The following is a 16,582-nucleotide window of genomic DNA, read 5'->3' on the forward strand; positions in this document are numbered from 1 at the left end:
CCTTCCAGAAGTGACACTGCTGACGCTTGTAATCCTGATTCCCTGCTGCTTCCTTACGGTTTTACCATCCAGGTTTAATCTGCAGTCTTTCCCAATGAAAAAAAACTTGCTGTGTTTTTTAAGTTTCTTTTAACATACAGGTCTCCCTCTGCCCCCTTGTTTCCTTGAAGATTATTTGTGAAAAATCTGGGACATGTTGACCCGTAGTCTCCTTCACCCTGGGCTTGGCTGCTTGCACAGTCGCAGTGCAGTTCTGTGTGTTTCTCTTTCTTCGGCAATTCTGCAGATTGGCAGCTGTGTCCAGGAGCTTGGTCGGGGTTTCTTCTCTGGCAGGCTGAGAAGATGTACTGTTCTTTCATCAGGAGGCATGTAACATCTGCTCGCTCCCCCTTTTTTTGTCATGTTCCTAGCTCTGTTAATTTATTGAACTATAAACTGGTCGTGTTGTAATTCCGCTATTTTGGTTTGTATTAGTTGGAACATTTTTGTAAGGAGGTATTTCCCCTCCTCTACCATCTGGTTACTCAGTGGTGTAGTCCGTATAGACGCTTGATGTCCCTTTTAGCCACCAAGTCCCCTATCATCCTCAAAAGATGATTGATTAGTTTTTAAAATGTAATAATCCTGTACTTATGGATTTTAACAAATGGATTTCAGCTCAATAACAGTTACTACTGTTACTGAAGTTCAGGTGGTCCGACCCTGACTGCTGAGGGCCTCCTCCAGTCTCCTGCTGAGTTCTCTTGGTGTGACCCTCGTGGTTTTGATGGTGTCCTTGCTGGTGTGACAAGACTTCCAGGCTCATCTTGTGCAGTTTCCAAGACAGACCTGGAAACAGACTTTTTTTCTTTTAATGGGAATTTGCATTTTAAGAGCATGTAGTCTGAGTCCTCGGAATGCTCACTATTCTAGATGATTGTTTTTTCAGCCTTTCCAGTGGACAGAGCTGGGCACATACGCATATCACAAGTTAAAAGATCCTATGAATTCATCTTAATATACTCAACTGGAATTTAGGGTTTCAAGATTATTGGGTTTTTACTTAACCTTTTGTATGTTATGTTTATTTCTCTCCTCTTGTTACCAGTGGAGAAAAACAAATCACATCTCAGAACCACTCTTGAAATGGGTTTATTTTAGGTCAGAGTAGGAATAAAATATCCTGTGGAGCTTTTCCTCAGAAAAAGGTATTTTCTGCTCTCGGGTTGTAGTCTAACTGGGATTGTAGCAAGACACTTACAGGTGAGGAGATACGCTGTTCCCGGCAGGCACAGTTACTGACATTTACCAGCGACCGTCCTGCTTAGTCTTTGCTCGCGGGGCTGTCGTGCATTTTATTCGGTTAGGTCTTGGGCCTCTGTTACAGGTACTGAAATAAGTCAGTGCGACAGAAGATCCCTGAATTTTTCAGTTGTAGACTTTCCAGGTCACACATCCCTCGCCCAATGTCTGTAGGCTGGCGGGCAGCCGTTCCGGTTTACATGGTTCTAAACTGTTAAGATTTGTTGCTGTTCATGCGTGGAAGTTGCAGTTTTCAGCCAGTGGTCCTCGCGCTGGCCATTGGAGCCTCGCAGAGGGTCCTGGCCTCTCCACACGGAAGCCCCTGGGACCCGTGCCGGAGACGTTGCCGCCCACTCCAGCCCAGCTGAGCCGCTGCCTGTGAAGATGAACTTGGACTCTTGATTTTAGGTGGGATGCTCCTGGATGCTGCAAACCGCTGCGTGGTGTGCATGTGAGGGCCCGCAAGCGCCGTGCACCGGGCGGCGAGGACGGCTGCTAGGCTGCACATGAGATGAAGAGGGCCTTTCTGGGGCACACAGGGACCAGCAGGCAGGAGAGGGGCGAGGGGGGTCTCCTCATGGACCTGCGTGGGTCCTTCCTTGGAACAAGGCGGAGCCTGGTGGGTTTAGGGGCCAGCGGCAAGCCTGGTAGGGACCGGAGTAGAGGGCAGGCCAGCAGTCTGGGAAGGGCAGGCTGTAAGGCTCTGCTGGTCACGCTTGGGAATCACACATTACACCGCAGACAGTGGTAAACCACAGTCAGTTTCCACCCAGGAGAGCCCTGAGCGGGGGTGTCCTTGAAGGTCAGCCCCGGCAGTGTGAACAGAGTGGCTGAGGGGTCAGTGGGCACCAGGGTGGCTGCGTGTGCAGGTGAGGAGTATGGACGATCTGGGACGACCACCCCTTCTGCTCTGAGTCACGAGTGTAGAGAAGGAAAAGGCCAGGAGGAAGAATTTTTTTGCCTTTAATTGAAGTAGGGCTGATTTGCAATGTCGTATTAGTTCCAGCTTCAGTGACACACAGGTGTCTGCTCTTCCTCAGGTTCTTTTCCATGTAGGTTGTCACAAGATACTAAGTCCCTGTGCCACACAGTAGGGCCTTGTTGTTTATCTGTTCTGTACATAGTAGTATCTGCTAATCCCAAACTCCCGATTTATCCCTCCCCTCCTTTCCCCTGTGGTGACCGTAAGTTTGTTTTTCGTGTCTGTGAGTCAACTTCTGCTTTGTAAATTGGGTCATTTGTTTCGCTTTTTTAGAGTCCATATACAAGCAATGTCATACGCTCTCTGCCTCTGATGCACTTCGCTTAGTGTGATCGCCTCTGGGCCCATCACATTGATGCAGAGGAGGAATTTGTTTTTGATGTCTTAAAGTTGAATGTGTTTGTGGAGTATGCGAGACTGAGCCCACTTCCTGAGGCTGTCCAGAAACTGGATTTGGAGCTTAAGGAAAGTGTCCTGAGCCGCAGTTACAGATTTAGGGCTATCAGCACCCAGGTGGTTGTGAAGATGTCTCTGCAGCGGGGGTGGAGAGGCCTGACACTGGGGCTTTGGGGGTTCCTCGGGGTGCGGTCTGAAGAGGTGGCCTTCCAGTGGGAAGAGTCCTCCACGCTGGTCTTGTTCTGGTCTTTCTGACCCCACCTTACCTGTCTGTAATGGAGACCTGGGTGAAATTACTTGACTGTGGGGAGAGAGAGGTTAGACACATGATGCATGTGAAACAGCATTAAAACACACAGATTACATACAGATATCAGTTATTTTGAAATATTATTTTAAATGTCCATCAGAATTTAAAAATGCCCTCAGGGTCTCCTGTAAGATGGAGTGTTTGACAGCTTGAAGTTCTGTGATTCAGGGCGGCCTGGGGGAGGTCTGGGGCTGGTCCCCTGGGAGGCGGGGACTGGAAAGGGGCAGAGCTCCCGAGCTGGTGGGATGTGTGCCCTTGTTACCCAGGGGCAGGTGCAGTGGGGCGCCAGCTGTGGCACTGCGTGGGGCAGGCTGGAGGCTCTGAGACACCCTGGCCCTGCTGACTGTGCTGCTGGTGTGTGCACAGTGGGTGCGCAGCCAAGTGCCGCTTTCTTTGTGGACGCTGGGAGGGCTTAACAAAGTTCCCTGAGTCTCCACGGGCAAATCCACAGCAGGGAGCAGGGTTTCCAGGCTCTGACAGGTACAGGGTGGATTACAAGCACCGATGAGTCGTTTGCACCTGTGCCAGGGCTTTGTCAGTCCCAACTGCTGGGGCAGCTCCTGTTCCTTGTTGTCTCCTTGGGGAGTAATAGCTCCTTGTTCATGGGAAGCTTCAGGCAGGGTTTCCCCTGTGGGTGTGGACCAGGCCAGAGGGTGGGCTTGGCCCCTCACGGGCGGGAAGATGAGATGTATTCTCTTGCTCAGAAGTTCTCCAGTTTCAGAGGCAATGACCAGGAGCCAAGCTCTCTGTCCTTTAATCCCACCAAGTCCTTCATAAACAGACTCAGCCTGCCTTCCTGCCAGTGGTCTGTGCAGGTGGTGAGCCTCTGCCTCCCTGGACGTGGGAGAGCAGGGTGTTTATTGTCTTTTGAGCAAACGCGGAAATCCCTCATTCTTCTCCATTTTCTCATCACAGCACATGTGGCACCAGCTTCTGGGGCTTTGGGAACCTAAAAAGCTACTGAGTCTTAACACTAACTTGTGTTAAAGTTTGTGTGTGACATACATGCATGTATAAATAAATATATGTATAGTTCTGCCTCGTTGGAATGAAAATGTGTATCACAGACTGAAGTTTTCTTGGGCTGCCTGCAGCCACAGGCCTGCATACGGTGAGCTCTGTTATTTGTGTGCTGACTAATCAAAGAAGTGATTTTCCCCCTTTACATTTTTATAATCAGAAGATTTTTTTTTTCAAGTAAGCTTGAACATAATTCAGTGATTTATAGTTGAATGCTTTGTTCATATTTTAATTTTCAAAAATTAATGTTACGGTTTTTGAAGAAAGATATGAAATGTATTTAAACAAACTGAAATAGCTCCCTTTTTATATATAAGGAAAACGGAGATTTCTTAAAATAGAAAATCAGTAACTTGCTTTTGAATAACACACTGACATTTTCTGTGGTTTGAAACTATTTTGTGGGTTCAGTATTAAACAGTTTTGTATTACTTTTGTATTACTCTGCATATTTTTAGCAGAAATATAAAGTCTGTTCTGTTTTCTCTGTATATTTTTTTAGACTAGGAATTTTAAGGCTAGCCAAGTTATTTCCTTTTAATTGTAGAATTTTTCAAAATTCTCACTTTTAAAGTGGCATGTTCACATGAGATTCTAATTCACTAGTATTGGGGTGACCTGCTGCCTGGTCTGAAGTGGACCATCCCGGTTGGTGAGGGGACCCTTGAGAGAGGGTGAGTCACCTGCTGAGTGTGTGTTGGGAGGGCCTCCACTGGCTCTGGCCCCACGTCTAGCCTGCTTTGAGCCCCCTTTCCTGACGAGCCCTGGAGGCCTACAGGCCCCTGAACTGGCGTGTCAGCCCCCGGCTGCATCTCCTGCTGATGGGAGTGGGGCTTAGCAGGCGGTCCAGCTGCCCAACCTCCATCCCTTCTTTCAGTTCCCATGGAAACAGGTTGCAGGGAGACTGGCACGGTGCTGTCTTTGCCCTGTTCTGGGATCTGAGGTCTGTTCCCATGGGAACCAGCAGGGAGAGGGGAGGTGGTAGAGTCGCAAGACTGTTTTCAGTTTCAGCGGTGGCTCCGTCCTCGAGTGCAGCTCTCCTCTGCCCAAGTCCACCACCGGGCTCAGGGCCCAGGTGCTCTGCGTGTGGCTGGGCCTCACAGGGAGGCAGAGGAGAAGGAAGGGGGAGAGAGGCGCTCGGGACACCCTTGAGGGAGCCAGTCACCTCCTTTTCTCCCAGGCCACCATTTTTAGGCATTGGTTTGCTATTTAGATGTCATTTGTAACTTATTTCTTGTATGGTTTTATTGAACATAATTAACGTTTTTATTCAGAGGAAGTGAAGAGACGGCTCATCGCAGTTGGAGCGGTTTCTCTGATGCGGGGAGTCCCTGCGGTTGATGGTGTGGTTGGGTGTTGACTCTCGAGTGCTGGGTGGGGCGAGGGCCTTGTGGGCGAGCAGCAGGCCTGCGTCAGGCGGTGGGGAGGAAGGGGGTCACGCCTGATAGTGCCCTGTTTCCATAATTATTGAAGTCCAATCTCGTGGGTTCCTCCGAGGAGTGATGTTTGGCAAGTGCCCTTGAGATGCTCTGCCCCGCTCCCCGCATACAGCCCAGTGGTCGGCTGACCACGCGTCCACACACCTCCCGAGGGTCTGTCTCCCTGCCCTTCCTCCCTGCTCGCGCCTGAGCTGCGTTTGGAGGGCCTGCTGGGTGCTTGGGTGCTGCATCTTTGTGTGCTCTTCACGTGTTTTCTCACTCACTCAGCCCCACTGCCTCACAGCCACGTGAGTGCCGTGTGCGTGACAGCTGGGGAGACTGAGTGCAGAGAGTGTGGTGGCCGCTCTGAGCCCCGGCTGTCTGACCCCAGAGCCGTGCTCGCTCCTCTGAGCGCAGCACCACCGTGGTCCAGCGGCTGGGTCAGTGCCGAAGCAAGCGTGTCATTCCCACTCCTGGCCTCTGCAGCATGTCCTCTGACCCCAGCCCTATAAACAAGCAGCTCCTCGCTCTTTGACATTAGTCTTGTGTATTTACTTGTGGTTATTTTCGTATTTCAAATTATTTATCAATATACTCAGTGTTTCAGTTAAAACAGGCAAAACTTAGTCCTGATGGCTGCATGCCTCCTCTCAGGACACTTAGGGGAACCCTCGCCTAGAGAGTTTGCTTTCCTGTGAGGAACACAACCAGATCCTCGTCTCCCTCTTAGGGGGAGTGGGGACGAGCGATGCTGTGGCGTGCCATGCTAATGTCGCCTCCTGTCCCCTGCGGGGCCTCTGTCCTGCCTTCCACGGACGTCTGAAGGAGCTTCCAAGGGCTCCACTGCAGAGCAGGACAGCTCCGGAGGGGAGGGGAGTCATCTAGGGCTGGGCTTCGAGGGGAAGAAGAGCTGAAAGGAGGTGCTGCTTTAAATGCGGAGAAGGTCGCCTGTCAGGCTGGCCAGGCCGTGGAGTGCTTAGATCCTGAAAGGCCCCACAGACACTGTGGCTGACTTTGGCAAGTGATGGGAAGAGGAACAAGGGCTCCAGATTCTAAATTTGGTGCTTAACCTTTCCTTCGGCTGCCAGGACCCTGTAGTTTTCTTGGGTGGTTTCCTCGGAATTCTCTCTTCCAGAACAGGTGGTGGACACGTGGGACAGGCGGATCATTCACTCAGCATCAGGGATGCACACTGTTTGGAATGGGGTGGCTTCTGCAGCCAGGGAAACCCTGCTGACTGCTGACTCTGGGCGTCGGGAGGGCCAGTTCTGTGTTGCAGGAGGCATGTTTCCCTGAGGGGACGCTTGGCAGGACACACGTACCTCCTGTGGTGCTTCCATGAAGAGCACCTGCACTGCCCTTTGTCCCCAGATAGCACAGGTGGGCCTGATGTACCCTTTCTGCTCAGCTGGAGGCCTCAGGACACAGGGGCAGGCGTGTTGTCCCGTCAGCCAGGTCCGGGCAGCCTTTCCTGGAATCCTCTGCCTGTCCACACCTGCTCTTCGGGACAGACGCAGAAGACATGATGTCCTGTTAGTGTGTCCCTGATGGACGTGGAGTCCACATGGACACCGTGCATCGGGTGGCTTGGCGCCCTGGGCCCTCACCCATGGGCGTCACTCTTCTGCGTGGCCACCACTGCGGTGACATCACGTCCGGGGGCCAACCTCAGACTACCATCTTGTGTTATGTCCTTGAGTTTCTCTGGTCGGGTTAAGTTGTTCCTTCAACGCTGACAGGGCTGAAAGGGTAATGTTCCCAGGATGGGCGTGGCTCAGATGGCCGCCTCACTGGTTGGATTCCGAGTTGTTCTTGAAAGGTTGGTCTGCAGATGATCTTTCAGCTCTCCTGTGAGAACTGTGGTTTCTCCAAGGTGGCTCTAGGGTCCTGATCTTCCTGAAGGGTGTGTGATGCGCGTCCATGAGCCGGGGTGGCCCAGGGTAGAGTGGAAGTGCATGTTCCACAGGAATGTGGGTGGGGCTGTACCTGTGTCCCCTCTGCTGGCTGCCTCTGCACAGGTGAGCAGGACTTCTCCTGAGTCTCATCTTGAGAGGCGTGTCTGCCAGGGCGCAGTAGCAGCCCTGTGTGACCCACCAATGCACCTGCGTTAGATTGAGCACTGGTGTCTGCTGGCCACCGGCCGAGCCTCGTGGCCCAGGTGCCGGAAGATGCCTGCCCGAGGCTCACACACGTCTCCTTTCTCCCATGTCTGTCCCAGACCACAGGGACTCTTTTTTGGAAATATCTAAGAAGAATATTATTGGAGTACTTTTGTCCACCACTACCCACCTTCCTGAGTTGTAATACATTATAAAGTGGCACGCTTTCTTTTTCACAGGGGAAAGTGTTTAGAAAATGAATGTGAGAGACAGGAGAGAGCTACACCACGAGTGACTCGGCGCCCCCTGCGTGTCTGACTCTAGGGCAGGTGTGGGGCTGGCAGGAGCCGCGCACGGGCCTGGGGCAAACCTGTGCTCGCACAGCGACTGCAGTTACCCAGCCTGCATTTCTGCAGGGTGCCTCGGCTGTTTCACGGTGGGTCAGTTCTTATGAGCTTTTCAGGTGTTGGTGGCTCTCACACCTCCTGTCACGTGGATAGGCCCTGGATTTACTGAGCTGTGGGCTGGGGGGGGGGTTGCAGGCCTTGCAAAAGCTTGAGAAGTGCACGCGGAGAGCTCGAAAGGGCATTGCTGGACAGAGGGGACAAACCAAACAGGGAGGGTGGGGCGGGTTGGCCCCTGCTTGACTCTGCTCTGGCAAAGAGACGTGAAACCTGGCTCACGTTTATTTACTAGTCTACTGCTGTTTTTAAGAGTCGATATTTCAGTATGAAAATGTGAAAAAAAGTTGACTATCAAGAGATTCTTTTTCCTTTTAAAGGAAGTGTTTTTTGGGTCACTTTTTTCTCTTTTATTCTACCACATTTCATACAAAATACCTCACCCACACATTTGGTTAATTTTGTACCCTCTCCCCTGTTTCTCTCTGTTACTAATTTTAGCTGACATAGGATGCTTATGACCTTAGGTTTTTATCAAGAACTCAAAACAAAAATGAAGATGAATGAGCTGAGGCAAAGTGAGGTGGACTGGTGTCTGTGCCAGGTCAGGTGAGGTGGAGCAGGTGGGCCGGGGGTGAGTGCTGTGTACCTGCCCCTCGGTAGACGCAGACTCACTCTGTGAGGAGGCGCCATTGTTGCTTCCACTTTGAGGGTGAGGAAACAGAGGATCAGAGTAGGGAGGTGCCTGCCCAGACAGCACACTGCCAGGACGAGGTGAACCTGAGTCCATCCGACTCAGAGTCCGGTCTTTTGTCCTCTGGCCTGTTTGGGAAGCTCTCCTTCGAGCATGTTCAGACGGTGGAGGGTTGGCCCTGCCTGCGCTCCTGACGCCTGTCCTGGGCCTCCATAGGGGGCGGATGCCTCCAGCCAGCAGCCTGGGCCCTTGGTGCTTTGTGGGTGGGTGCAGGGCAGAGGTGACCAGCCGAATCGCCAACGTGACTCAGTGCCGCGTGACCCGCGTGTCCTGGGTCCTGCTCCGTGCCCCTGGTCAGTGCCCCGGACACAGAGATCAGGAGAAGCTCCCATTAGAGGTGACTCTGCGGACAGAGATCGAGAGTGGAGGTGCTGTGGGGACAGGAGCTGGTTTCTCTGGCTCACTGTTGCCTCCCCAGCACCTGAAACAATGCACGTGGGGGTAATGAGAGAGACCTCACAGAGAGCAGGAGGTCAAGGGAGCGCCGAGGCGTGAGTCAGGTCGGGGCGCAGCCGCCCCGCTGGGGACCAGCCGCATTCCTTCCTGCTGCTCTTGCACCCCTTTCCCTTGGGGGCCCCTCTTTCTTGGCCTGCTTGCCCACTGTAAGCTGACTCCATCTGAAGATGACGAGGTGGTGGGGAGTCCTGGGTGTGGAGCCCGCCTGTGCTCTTCCCACCAGGCTTCGGCAGGTGACCTCTGCTTGGCAGGCATCCCCTCTCGAGGTGACCGTGACTTGCTCAGACTAAGTCGGGGGACTTCAGTCAGTGCATGTCCACCCGAGGACTCTCTGTGCCAAGGCCCCGCCCTCCGGGACTTCTGGGCGCGCTGGTGCTGTGGACATTAACCTCTGGTGAACCTGCCTGGGCAAGTGGACTTTGTCTCAGGACCTCCTGAGCCACACGGTGTGCCCAGGCCCCTTTCTTGGCCTCTCCCTCTGGCCGGTTGGCGTCCACGGGAGAACGTGGGGCCAGGGCCCAGATTGACACCTGGTTCCGGCCCAGTTTGGCCTTCATCCCACAGTCCCTTAGTGCATTTCCTCTCCTCCTGGGGCCTCAGTCTCCCCCTCCATGAAATGAAGGGGTGCCGGGCGCCCCCCATGGCCTGCCCCGCTCCTAGGTAGTGTGAGGAGACAGAAGGGACAGCTTTCCTGCGTAATTGCCTTAGTCTGGGCACAGCCCAGACTGTAAACCCTTTAGGCTTTATCATGTGTCGGATTTGCTGAGGTGACATCTTGCAGGACGGACCACTAGGACTGCCACTTTCCCTGTTTGCCTCTTGTGTGCGTATTTCAAGAAAGTGTTCTAGATTTTGTACTTGCCTCCTGAGATGGTGACCTCAGTCCCTGAGGTCCATCCCGCCATCCAGGACTGCAGTATCTCCCAGCCTGTCTGTGGACTCTCCAGCCCGAAACACAGAAATGGAAAGTAGTGAGAGGGGTCTGTCCCAAGTGCCTGTGCAGATTCTCTGTGCGTGTTCGCTGTATCCTTCTTGTGCACATCTGTCCCGTCTCCCTGAACCACAGACAGGGGCCCCGGGGCGTGCTCAGATCATAGGGACCTTGACTTCATCACACTGTGGGGCGCAGAACCAGTGATGAGCCTGGCTGCGGGAGGAATGGGGCCTGAGGCTGGCCGCCTGGCCAGGGTCCACATATCCATCCAAGGTGGAGGAAGCCCAGCTCCGTGGAAGCACGTCCTCAGGCTTCTTTGACCCTTCCCCTGCCTTTGGTCTCACTCAGAGTCTGGTGCCACTTTGACCTCTGATGAACCTGCTGGCTGTTCATTTTTTTCCAGTCAACAGCGCAGCACAACTCTGACTGTGTTTACTTTTATTTTGGGGGTTTTGCAGCAGTGCCTTGGTTTGTCGAGTTAGGACCATCCCCCTACGGCTCCGGCTCCTTCCTTCTCGCCTCTGGAGGGAGGGAGCGAGTGCCGGTCAGACAGGCGGGGCCTGGCAGCCTGGAGCCACGCTCCGGCTGGCCGTCACCCAGGCAACCGCCACGCAGCCAGCAAGGCAGTCTGTCCGGGTTGAGAGGGAATAAAAACAAAACTGCAGTGTTTATTCTCTACGCATTGCACTTTTAAAAATGTGACTAGATTTTGATAAAAGGCCATTTCCTGTCTGTTGGGTTTTGGTCTCTGTGCCCAGCGTGTGACTCTGATTCCTGAGTCGTGTGTCTGTGTTCCAGAGCACTTCCATGAAAGGGCGATGTGTTGAACGCAGTTGAGTTTCCCCTCCTCGGTGATTCTAGGAGGCTGCGTGTCGTACAAGTTCTTGGGAACCAGTGGTGAAGCAACCATGTTCCACAGCTTACTTGGTTCGGTTTTGTGGGCATTCATGTTTTAGAAGAAGCCCCTTCCTGTGGGGTGTTTTTCCCCTTGGTGTGCTCTTTTTCCTTAGTGACTGTTGCTCTCTTAGGGAAGGGACTTAGTGACACTTTCCAAGTGCAATGTTGAATTGATGTCTCTCCTGGTTGTTCCAGCCCATCATCCCAGTGTAAATAGGGCGTGTGTGTGCGCGCGCCTGTGCACACACAACAGGATGGTGGTGGTGTGCTTGCAGCGGGGGCTCGTGCATGTGGTTCAGGGTTACCCTGTGATCTTCCGTCCTGGGTAAGTAGCCTCTTTCTGTTCTTTCTCTTTTTCCCCCTTGGTTTTCCTGATTTGAGTATGACCAGGGTTAACGTTTTTAGGAAACAACCTGCGATTCTGGAGTCGCAGATTGGAAGGAGGGGCCGGCGTCAGCCCCACACCTCCTGCTCAGTAGGTCTGGGCTGTTATTCGGCCTCTGTGGGGTTAGAGTGGTCTTTGCGGTGTGAGAGGGTACAGACCCGAGACCCCCACGGGCCTCTCCTGGGCACGTTGCTGTGCAGCGCAGGTGCGCAGGGTCACCTCGCACCCTCCCTGGCTCACTGTGACCAGTGGTGGTAGCCAGAGCCCTGTCAGCGCAGAGGCTCGGAACCAGAGGTGGGAGTAGCCTCTCAGCCTGGGGCCACCACCTGTCACTCAGGCCTGGGGCGGTGGGCTGGGGTGCCGGGGGTGTGTGTGCCCCTCTACACACCGGCTGCCTTGGCCCACTCATCTGTGCGTCCGGTAGACTCCTGTGTACTGAGTGCCTGCCTGGCACAGGTGGTGTCTTAGGTGCTGAGGGCCAGTGGAGGAGCAGCCAGTCACCGCCTGTCTCATGGGGCTTCCAGTTGGGATCCTGCTTCAGCGCCAGGGCTGGTTGAGGGACGCCTCTGAGACTAGCCGGTGAGGGCACCTTGTGAGCAGGGCCCGCGAGGGTGGAGGCAGCAGGGCAGCGATGGGCACCGTGTTCGGCTTCTCCGCTTTCCTGCCAAGTCGTGGTTGGCTGCCAGGCAGTGAAGGCAGACATGCTGTGGCTCTGCTGACCTGGGCCCCAGCCCTCGCCTGTCCCCAGCGTGCTGGTCATCTGCACTTTCCCACTGAGCCCCGCTGGTGCCCGGCCCTGGTGTGGATGGTTGGTCCCTCCCTGATCAGCACAGTCCGTAGGTTCTGGGGGCCTTTTCCTCTCTTTTGTTTGTTTCTGGAAGGGGTGTCTTACCTGTGTTGTTAGCAGTTAGGAAAGCATGGGATGGCTGTTCACAGTTTAACTTGAATGTTGCTCATAAGGAGGCTCCCAAGTGTTTCATGAAGAGGGACTGTGCCCCTTCAGTCTTTGTTGGGAATGGCACGTGTCCTGCCCTAAAAGTCCAGGCCAAGACCATGCCTGAGACCTCAGAGCGAGCTGCTGCAGGCCTGCCACCACGCCTCTCTTTTAGGAGAAGCCCAGCTAAGCGTTGCTGAGCATGACAGAGAAGCGAGGAGAGTTTGCTGTTTCTTTTGCTTCTGTCTGCATCAGCCTCAGTCTTGCCCGCAGCCACTTGAAATGTATAGCTTGGTTTTTAGAAGAAGTCATGTAGCGTACCTTTTGCAGTGAAACAAGATGATCTAAACCAAACCCCACAATGAAACATCAAGACCTCACCACACTTCAGTCTGTCTGAGTTTGGAGAAAGAGGACAAACACAGTCCAGCATTTCTGGGCATTGACAGCGTCACAGGAGAGAGTACAGGTGGTCAGGCTTTAGGGCAGGCAGGCTTTTGTTTTCATCTGGCGGTTCAGTCCCCTGACAACAGTGCATGTGGTCCTTGACTCCCGGAGTTGCCGTAGGACTTTGGGATGCTGGGTGTCCGTGCCTTGTGAGTATTGGCCATTTGATGGGGAATTTTTAAATTTAGAGGAAGAATATTTTCTCACATTTTCAAGGACTTCAGAACCACCATTTATGTAAACGATTTTAATTAAAATTTTCACCTGTTGGTTGAAGTTGAGGACCCCTGGGCTGACTTTGGTGACAGGTTGCTACTGCAGGTACACGAAGGCAGTGCAGCTGCATTTTCTTACGATGAAGGTGCTTCGTTAATGAATTAGGTCTTCCTTCTACTTAGTCTGTGTTAGTGATGTTTTACTTTGTTACCTTACATTTACAGCAACAAGAAGATTTTAACAGAGGGTTCCTGTCTGTTATGTGCTGTTTTCTTAAATTTTTTTTCTCTGATTTGGTGGTGTGAAAGAGGAATAAGGTTACATTTCCTACAAACTGGTTGTAAGTTGGTTGGAATGAGGTGATGATAATCACTTTCTCCAGTACCGAAGATTCACGTTTGGAATTCTGCTCTTGTTAATTTTGCTCTTGTGTAATAGAATGACATTAAAGTATCTGGAAAGTGTTGTGTCAAATGCTTTTATTATTATGGAATATGTAATATGCATGGGCCAGTTTATACATTAAGTTTACTTTTCCGTTCTGTTGTGTTTTTTAAATTTTTTAAATTGGGGAGGTAATTAGGTCTGTTTATTTGTCTATTTATTTAACGGAGCTACTGGGGTTGAACTCAGGGCCTCGTGCATGCAAGGCGCATGCCCTACCCCTGAGCCGTGTGCTCCCCCTCCTTCCTGTTCTTTTAAAGAAATTAATACTGGCCTTTGTTCTCCCCCTTAAGAGTCACTTTTTAAAACTGCTCAATCCAAGTTCTTACTGGCCTGCTGACAGCAGTGGGTGTGAACCCCAGACCCCACTTCTAAGACCTTGGGAACCTGCTTAAGAAATAGGTTTCCTCTCCAGGTGTCTGGCCTGGAGTGGCCTGGGGGAGACCTGTAGAGCAGCTCAGAGCAGCCAGCCTGGTCTGGTTCAGGATGCAGGTGCAGCTTCCGCTCCGCCCTTCACAGGCACCAAAACTGGTGCTGCCCCTCCCCCACCCCACAGTGTGGTCACGAGCAGGCTCTGGGGCTTTTCCTTGTCTTTTTTGGCCTCTGTGAGTCTACTGAACTTCGTGTTCTGCGGGTCATCAGGACAGTGACCTCTCTTTCTAATTTCAGCAGCGGGAGAGAAGCACAGAGAGCTGCAGATGAGACCCTCCTGAGCCCCCTGGAGTGGCTGAGAACCCTGGAAGGATGCTGGCTGCCGGGTGGCTCTGGGGGCCCTCCCTATGAGGTGGGAAGCCCAGGGTCGGTGGGACAGCTTCCTCACTTCTGGGCCCACTATGGCCTCCGCATTCTGGTTGGACAGCTGACGTGACTAGTGCGAGGGTGACGCTGCCAGACTGGGGCCACCCCAGGTGCCGCCTGCTCCCAGGGTCCAGAGCAGGCAGGTGGGAGTCAGATGCTGCCAGGAGCCAGGTGGGCATGCTGAGATGGAGGTCACCTGAGGCCCTTGGACGCTCCTTGTGTCGGGACAGCGGCGAGTCGGAGTGCGGGTCTGCAAGAGCAGCATGCAGGAGGCTGGCTTTCCGGCCACACACGCGTTCACAGGTGAGAACCGTCCGCGCTTCACTGAGAACTTCAGTTCAGCGCAGCTGAACTAGAACTGAGACTAGACTAGATAAAGTACTAGACAGCTGTGCGAAATGAATGTGCACCTGCCTGTAGGTCTCAGGGCCACTGGCGTCACGGCTCAGGCTGCTGCGTTACTGATTTTGACAGAATTGTGCCACGTCCTCCTTCTCTGTAAAGAGAAATTTGAAACAGCATTTGGCAGTTCACTATTCTGCTATTGCTCAGTCATGGGGCACACGCGGTATCCTGTCAGTCGTCAGTTCTGATAGAAACCTGTCACTTGCAGAATGGTGCCCGGGGGTGTGTCTGTGCAGAGCTGGGGAGGCCCGGAGAGAGTGGTTACTGCTGATGGGTGACCTCTCCCTGCGTGTCTTTAGTTTTCTTCCTCAGGTGCACTCGTGTGCAGATGGGGGTGGGCTGCCTGGAGGCTCTTAGAGAAGCCCTGTGTTGCTCTTGGACGTGGATCTGCCCCCGCCTGGTTTGCTCCTTTCCAGGGACCCACTCAGTCTGGCTGGTACCCCCAGAGCCAGGGCCTGCACCACCAGGCTTTTGAATTTGGGTCCTGGTTCTTTGGTTCACTTAACATCCCACTAACTCTCTGGGGCTCTGGCTGGCCCCTCATTTATAAAATGGGGGCCATAAGGTTGATTCCTCGTGGAATCCAAGGAAAACATTTTTATGTGAAAAGAGGTTTTTAAAAAAAATTTTTTTTTTTTAAAGAAGGATGGTAGAAAATATACAAGGATTGACTGTGTTCTCTGGTCCTGTGAGTCCTACAAGTTTGTGGCTCTTCCAGTTTTGTGTGGAGGGCAGGTCAGGTTGCTGGGTGGGCCGGGTGAGAGCTTGCAGCTCTGCCTCCTCCACTGGCTGGAGCTCTGCTCCCCGCCGGTCACAAGCGTGTTTCCTCCTCCCTTTGCTTGTTGGAAAATCAAGATGGTCACGTGCGGCTCTCACAGAAGAACCAGGAGCCGGCGGGCCAGTTTGCCTGGTCCAGTGCTTGCTGCCGGCCCTCTCAGCATCTGCACCTGGAGCAGGGGCGCCTCCCTCCTGGGGGCCGTGCTAGGGAGGGTCGTCCCAGGGTGGGCACAGCCGTGACCCCACCCTCCCCTGGCACCACTCATTTGCTGTTCGCGTGTTGTTTGACTCTAGTCTTATCCCAGGGCAACTGAAGACTCTGTCTTAGTCTCCGGAATTGAGCTGCACGGCTTCTGCGGGTTCTCGACGCTGATGCAGAGAAGTCTTGCTTTAGTTGTCCTGAGTGGTGAGGGGCGAAGGCATTTTTTCCTAGGCTTTTGATCAATGTGTCTGTCTTATGCCAGTAAATAGCACGCTGTTTCCAGTGCTAAAGCTTTGTAATGTAGTTTGAAACCAGGGAGTGTGATGCCTCCAGTTTTGTTCTTCTTTCTTAAGATTGCTTTGGTTGTTTGGTGTTTCTTACCCAACTATAAGATTGGTCCTGTTAATTCTCATAAAAACAGGATGGAAAGCCCACCAAGAAGATGATGGCTTGTGTGGTATTTACTGGCATAAAAACAGACACATCGATCAGTAGAACAGAATGGAGAGCCCAGGAGTAAGCCCACACACACACTGGTCAGTTAACTTACAGCAAAGGAACTGAGGATATAATGCAGTGGAGAGAGGATAGTCTCTTCAGGAAACAGTGCTGGGAAGATTGGATAGGCACACGCAGAAGAATGAAGGTGGGCCACTGCCTTAAACCGTGTGGAGAGATCAGCTCAGATTTGGATTAAAGACTTGAATATAAGACCTGAAACCATAAAACTGCCTCCTAAGGGGTCTCCCTTTAAGATGTTGTGGTCCCCCTGTAGAGGAAGGAGCTGTATCCACCCACTCCCCACCCATAACATACATGTCTCATTTATGACTCTTTACCAAGAGGGATCTAAACCTTTGGTATCCAAATTGGTGATGTTCCAAGCAGTGGTCACTTTAAGTCGTACATACATTTTGCTGGAGAGAGAAAGGGCGCCGTGTGCTTAGATTCACGTGGCCTCTGGTCCAGGCTGCTATGTTCAAACCCAGGTGCTGCCACGGCAGCCTGTGTGGCCTTGGATGAGTA

The 16,582-nt window shown here is 52.7% G+C and overlaps 1 protein-coding gene across 8 annotated transcripts in view; it reads left to right on the top strand.

The window, feature by feature from the left end:
* Positions 1-16,582, top strand: part of LDLRAD4 (low density lipoprotein receptor class A domain containing 4) — a 120,159-nt gene that overhangs the window by 48,437 nt on the left and 55,140 nt on the right. For 7 of the 8 annotated variants that reach the window (XM_064481685.1, XM_031439263.2, XM_064481684.1 and 4 more), the window contains exon 3: positions 14,044-14,475. The exons of the other annotated variant lie outside the window; for it this stretch is intronic. In XM_064481685.1, the coding sequence (XP_064337755.1) occupies positions 14,436-14,475 (40 nt within the window). In that variant the 5' untranslated portion in view covers positions 14,044-14,435. The remainder of the gene's footprint in view (positions 1-14,043; positions 14,476-16,582) is intronic. 8 annotated transcript variants of the gene reach the window in all.

This window comes from Camelus dromedarius, chromosome 32, assembly GCF_036321535.1.
Source record: "Camelus dromedarius isolate mCamDro1 chromosome 32, mCamDro1.pat, whole genome shotgun sequence".
NCBI lineage: Eukaryota > Metazoa > Chordata > Mammalia > Artiodactyla > Camelidae > Camelus > Camelus dromedarius.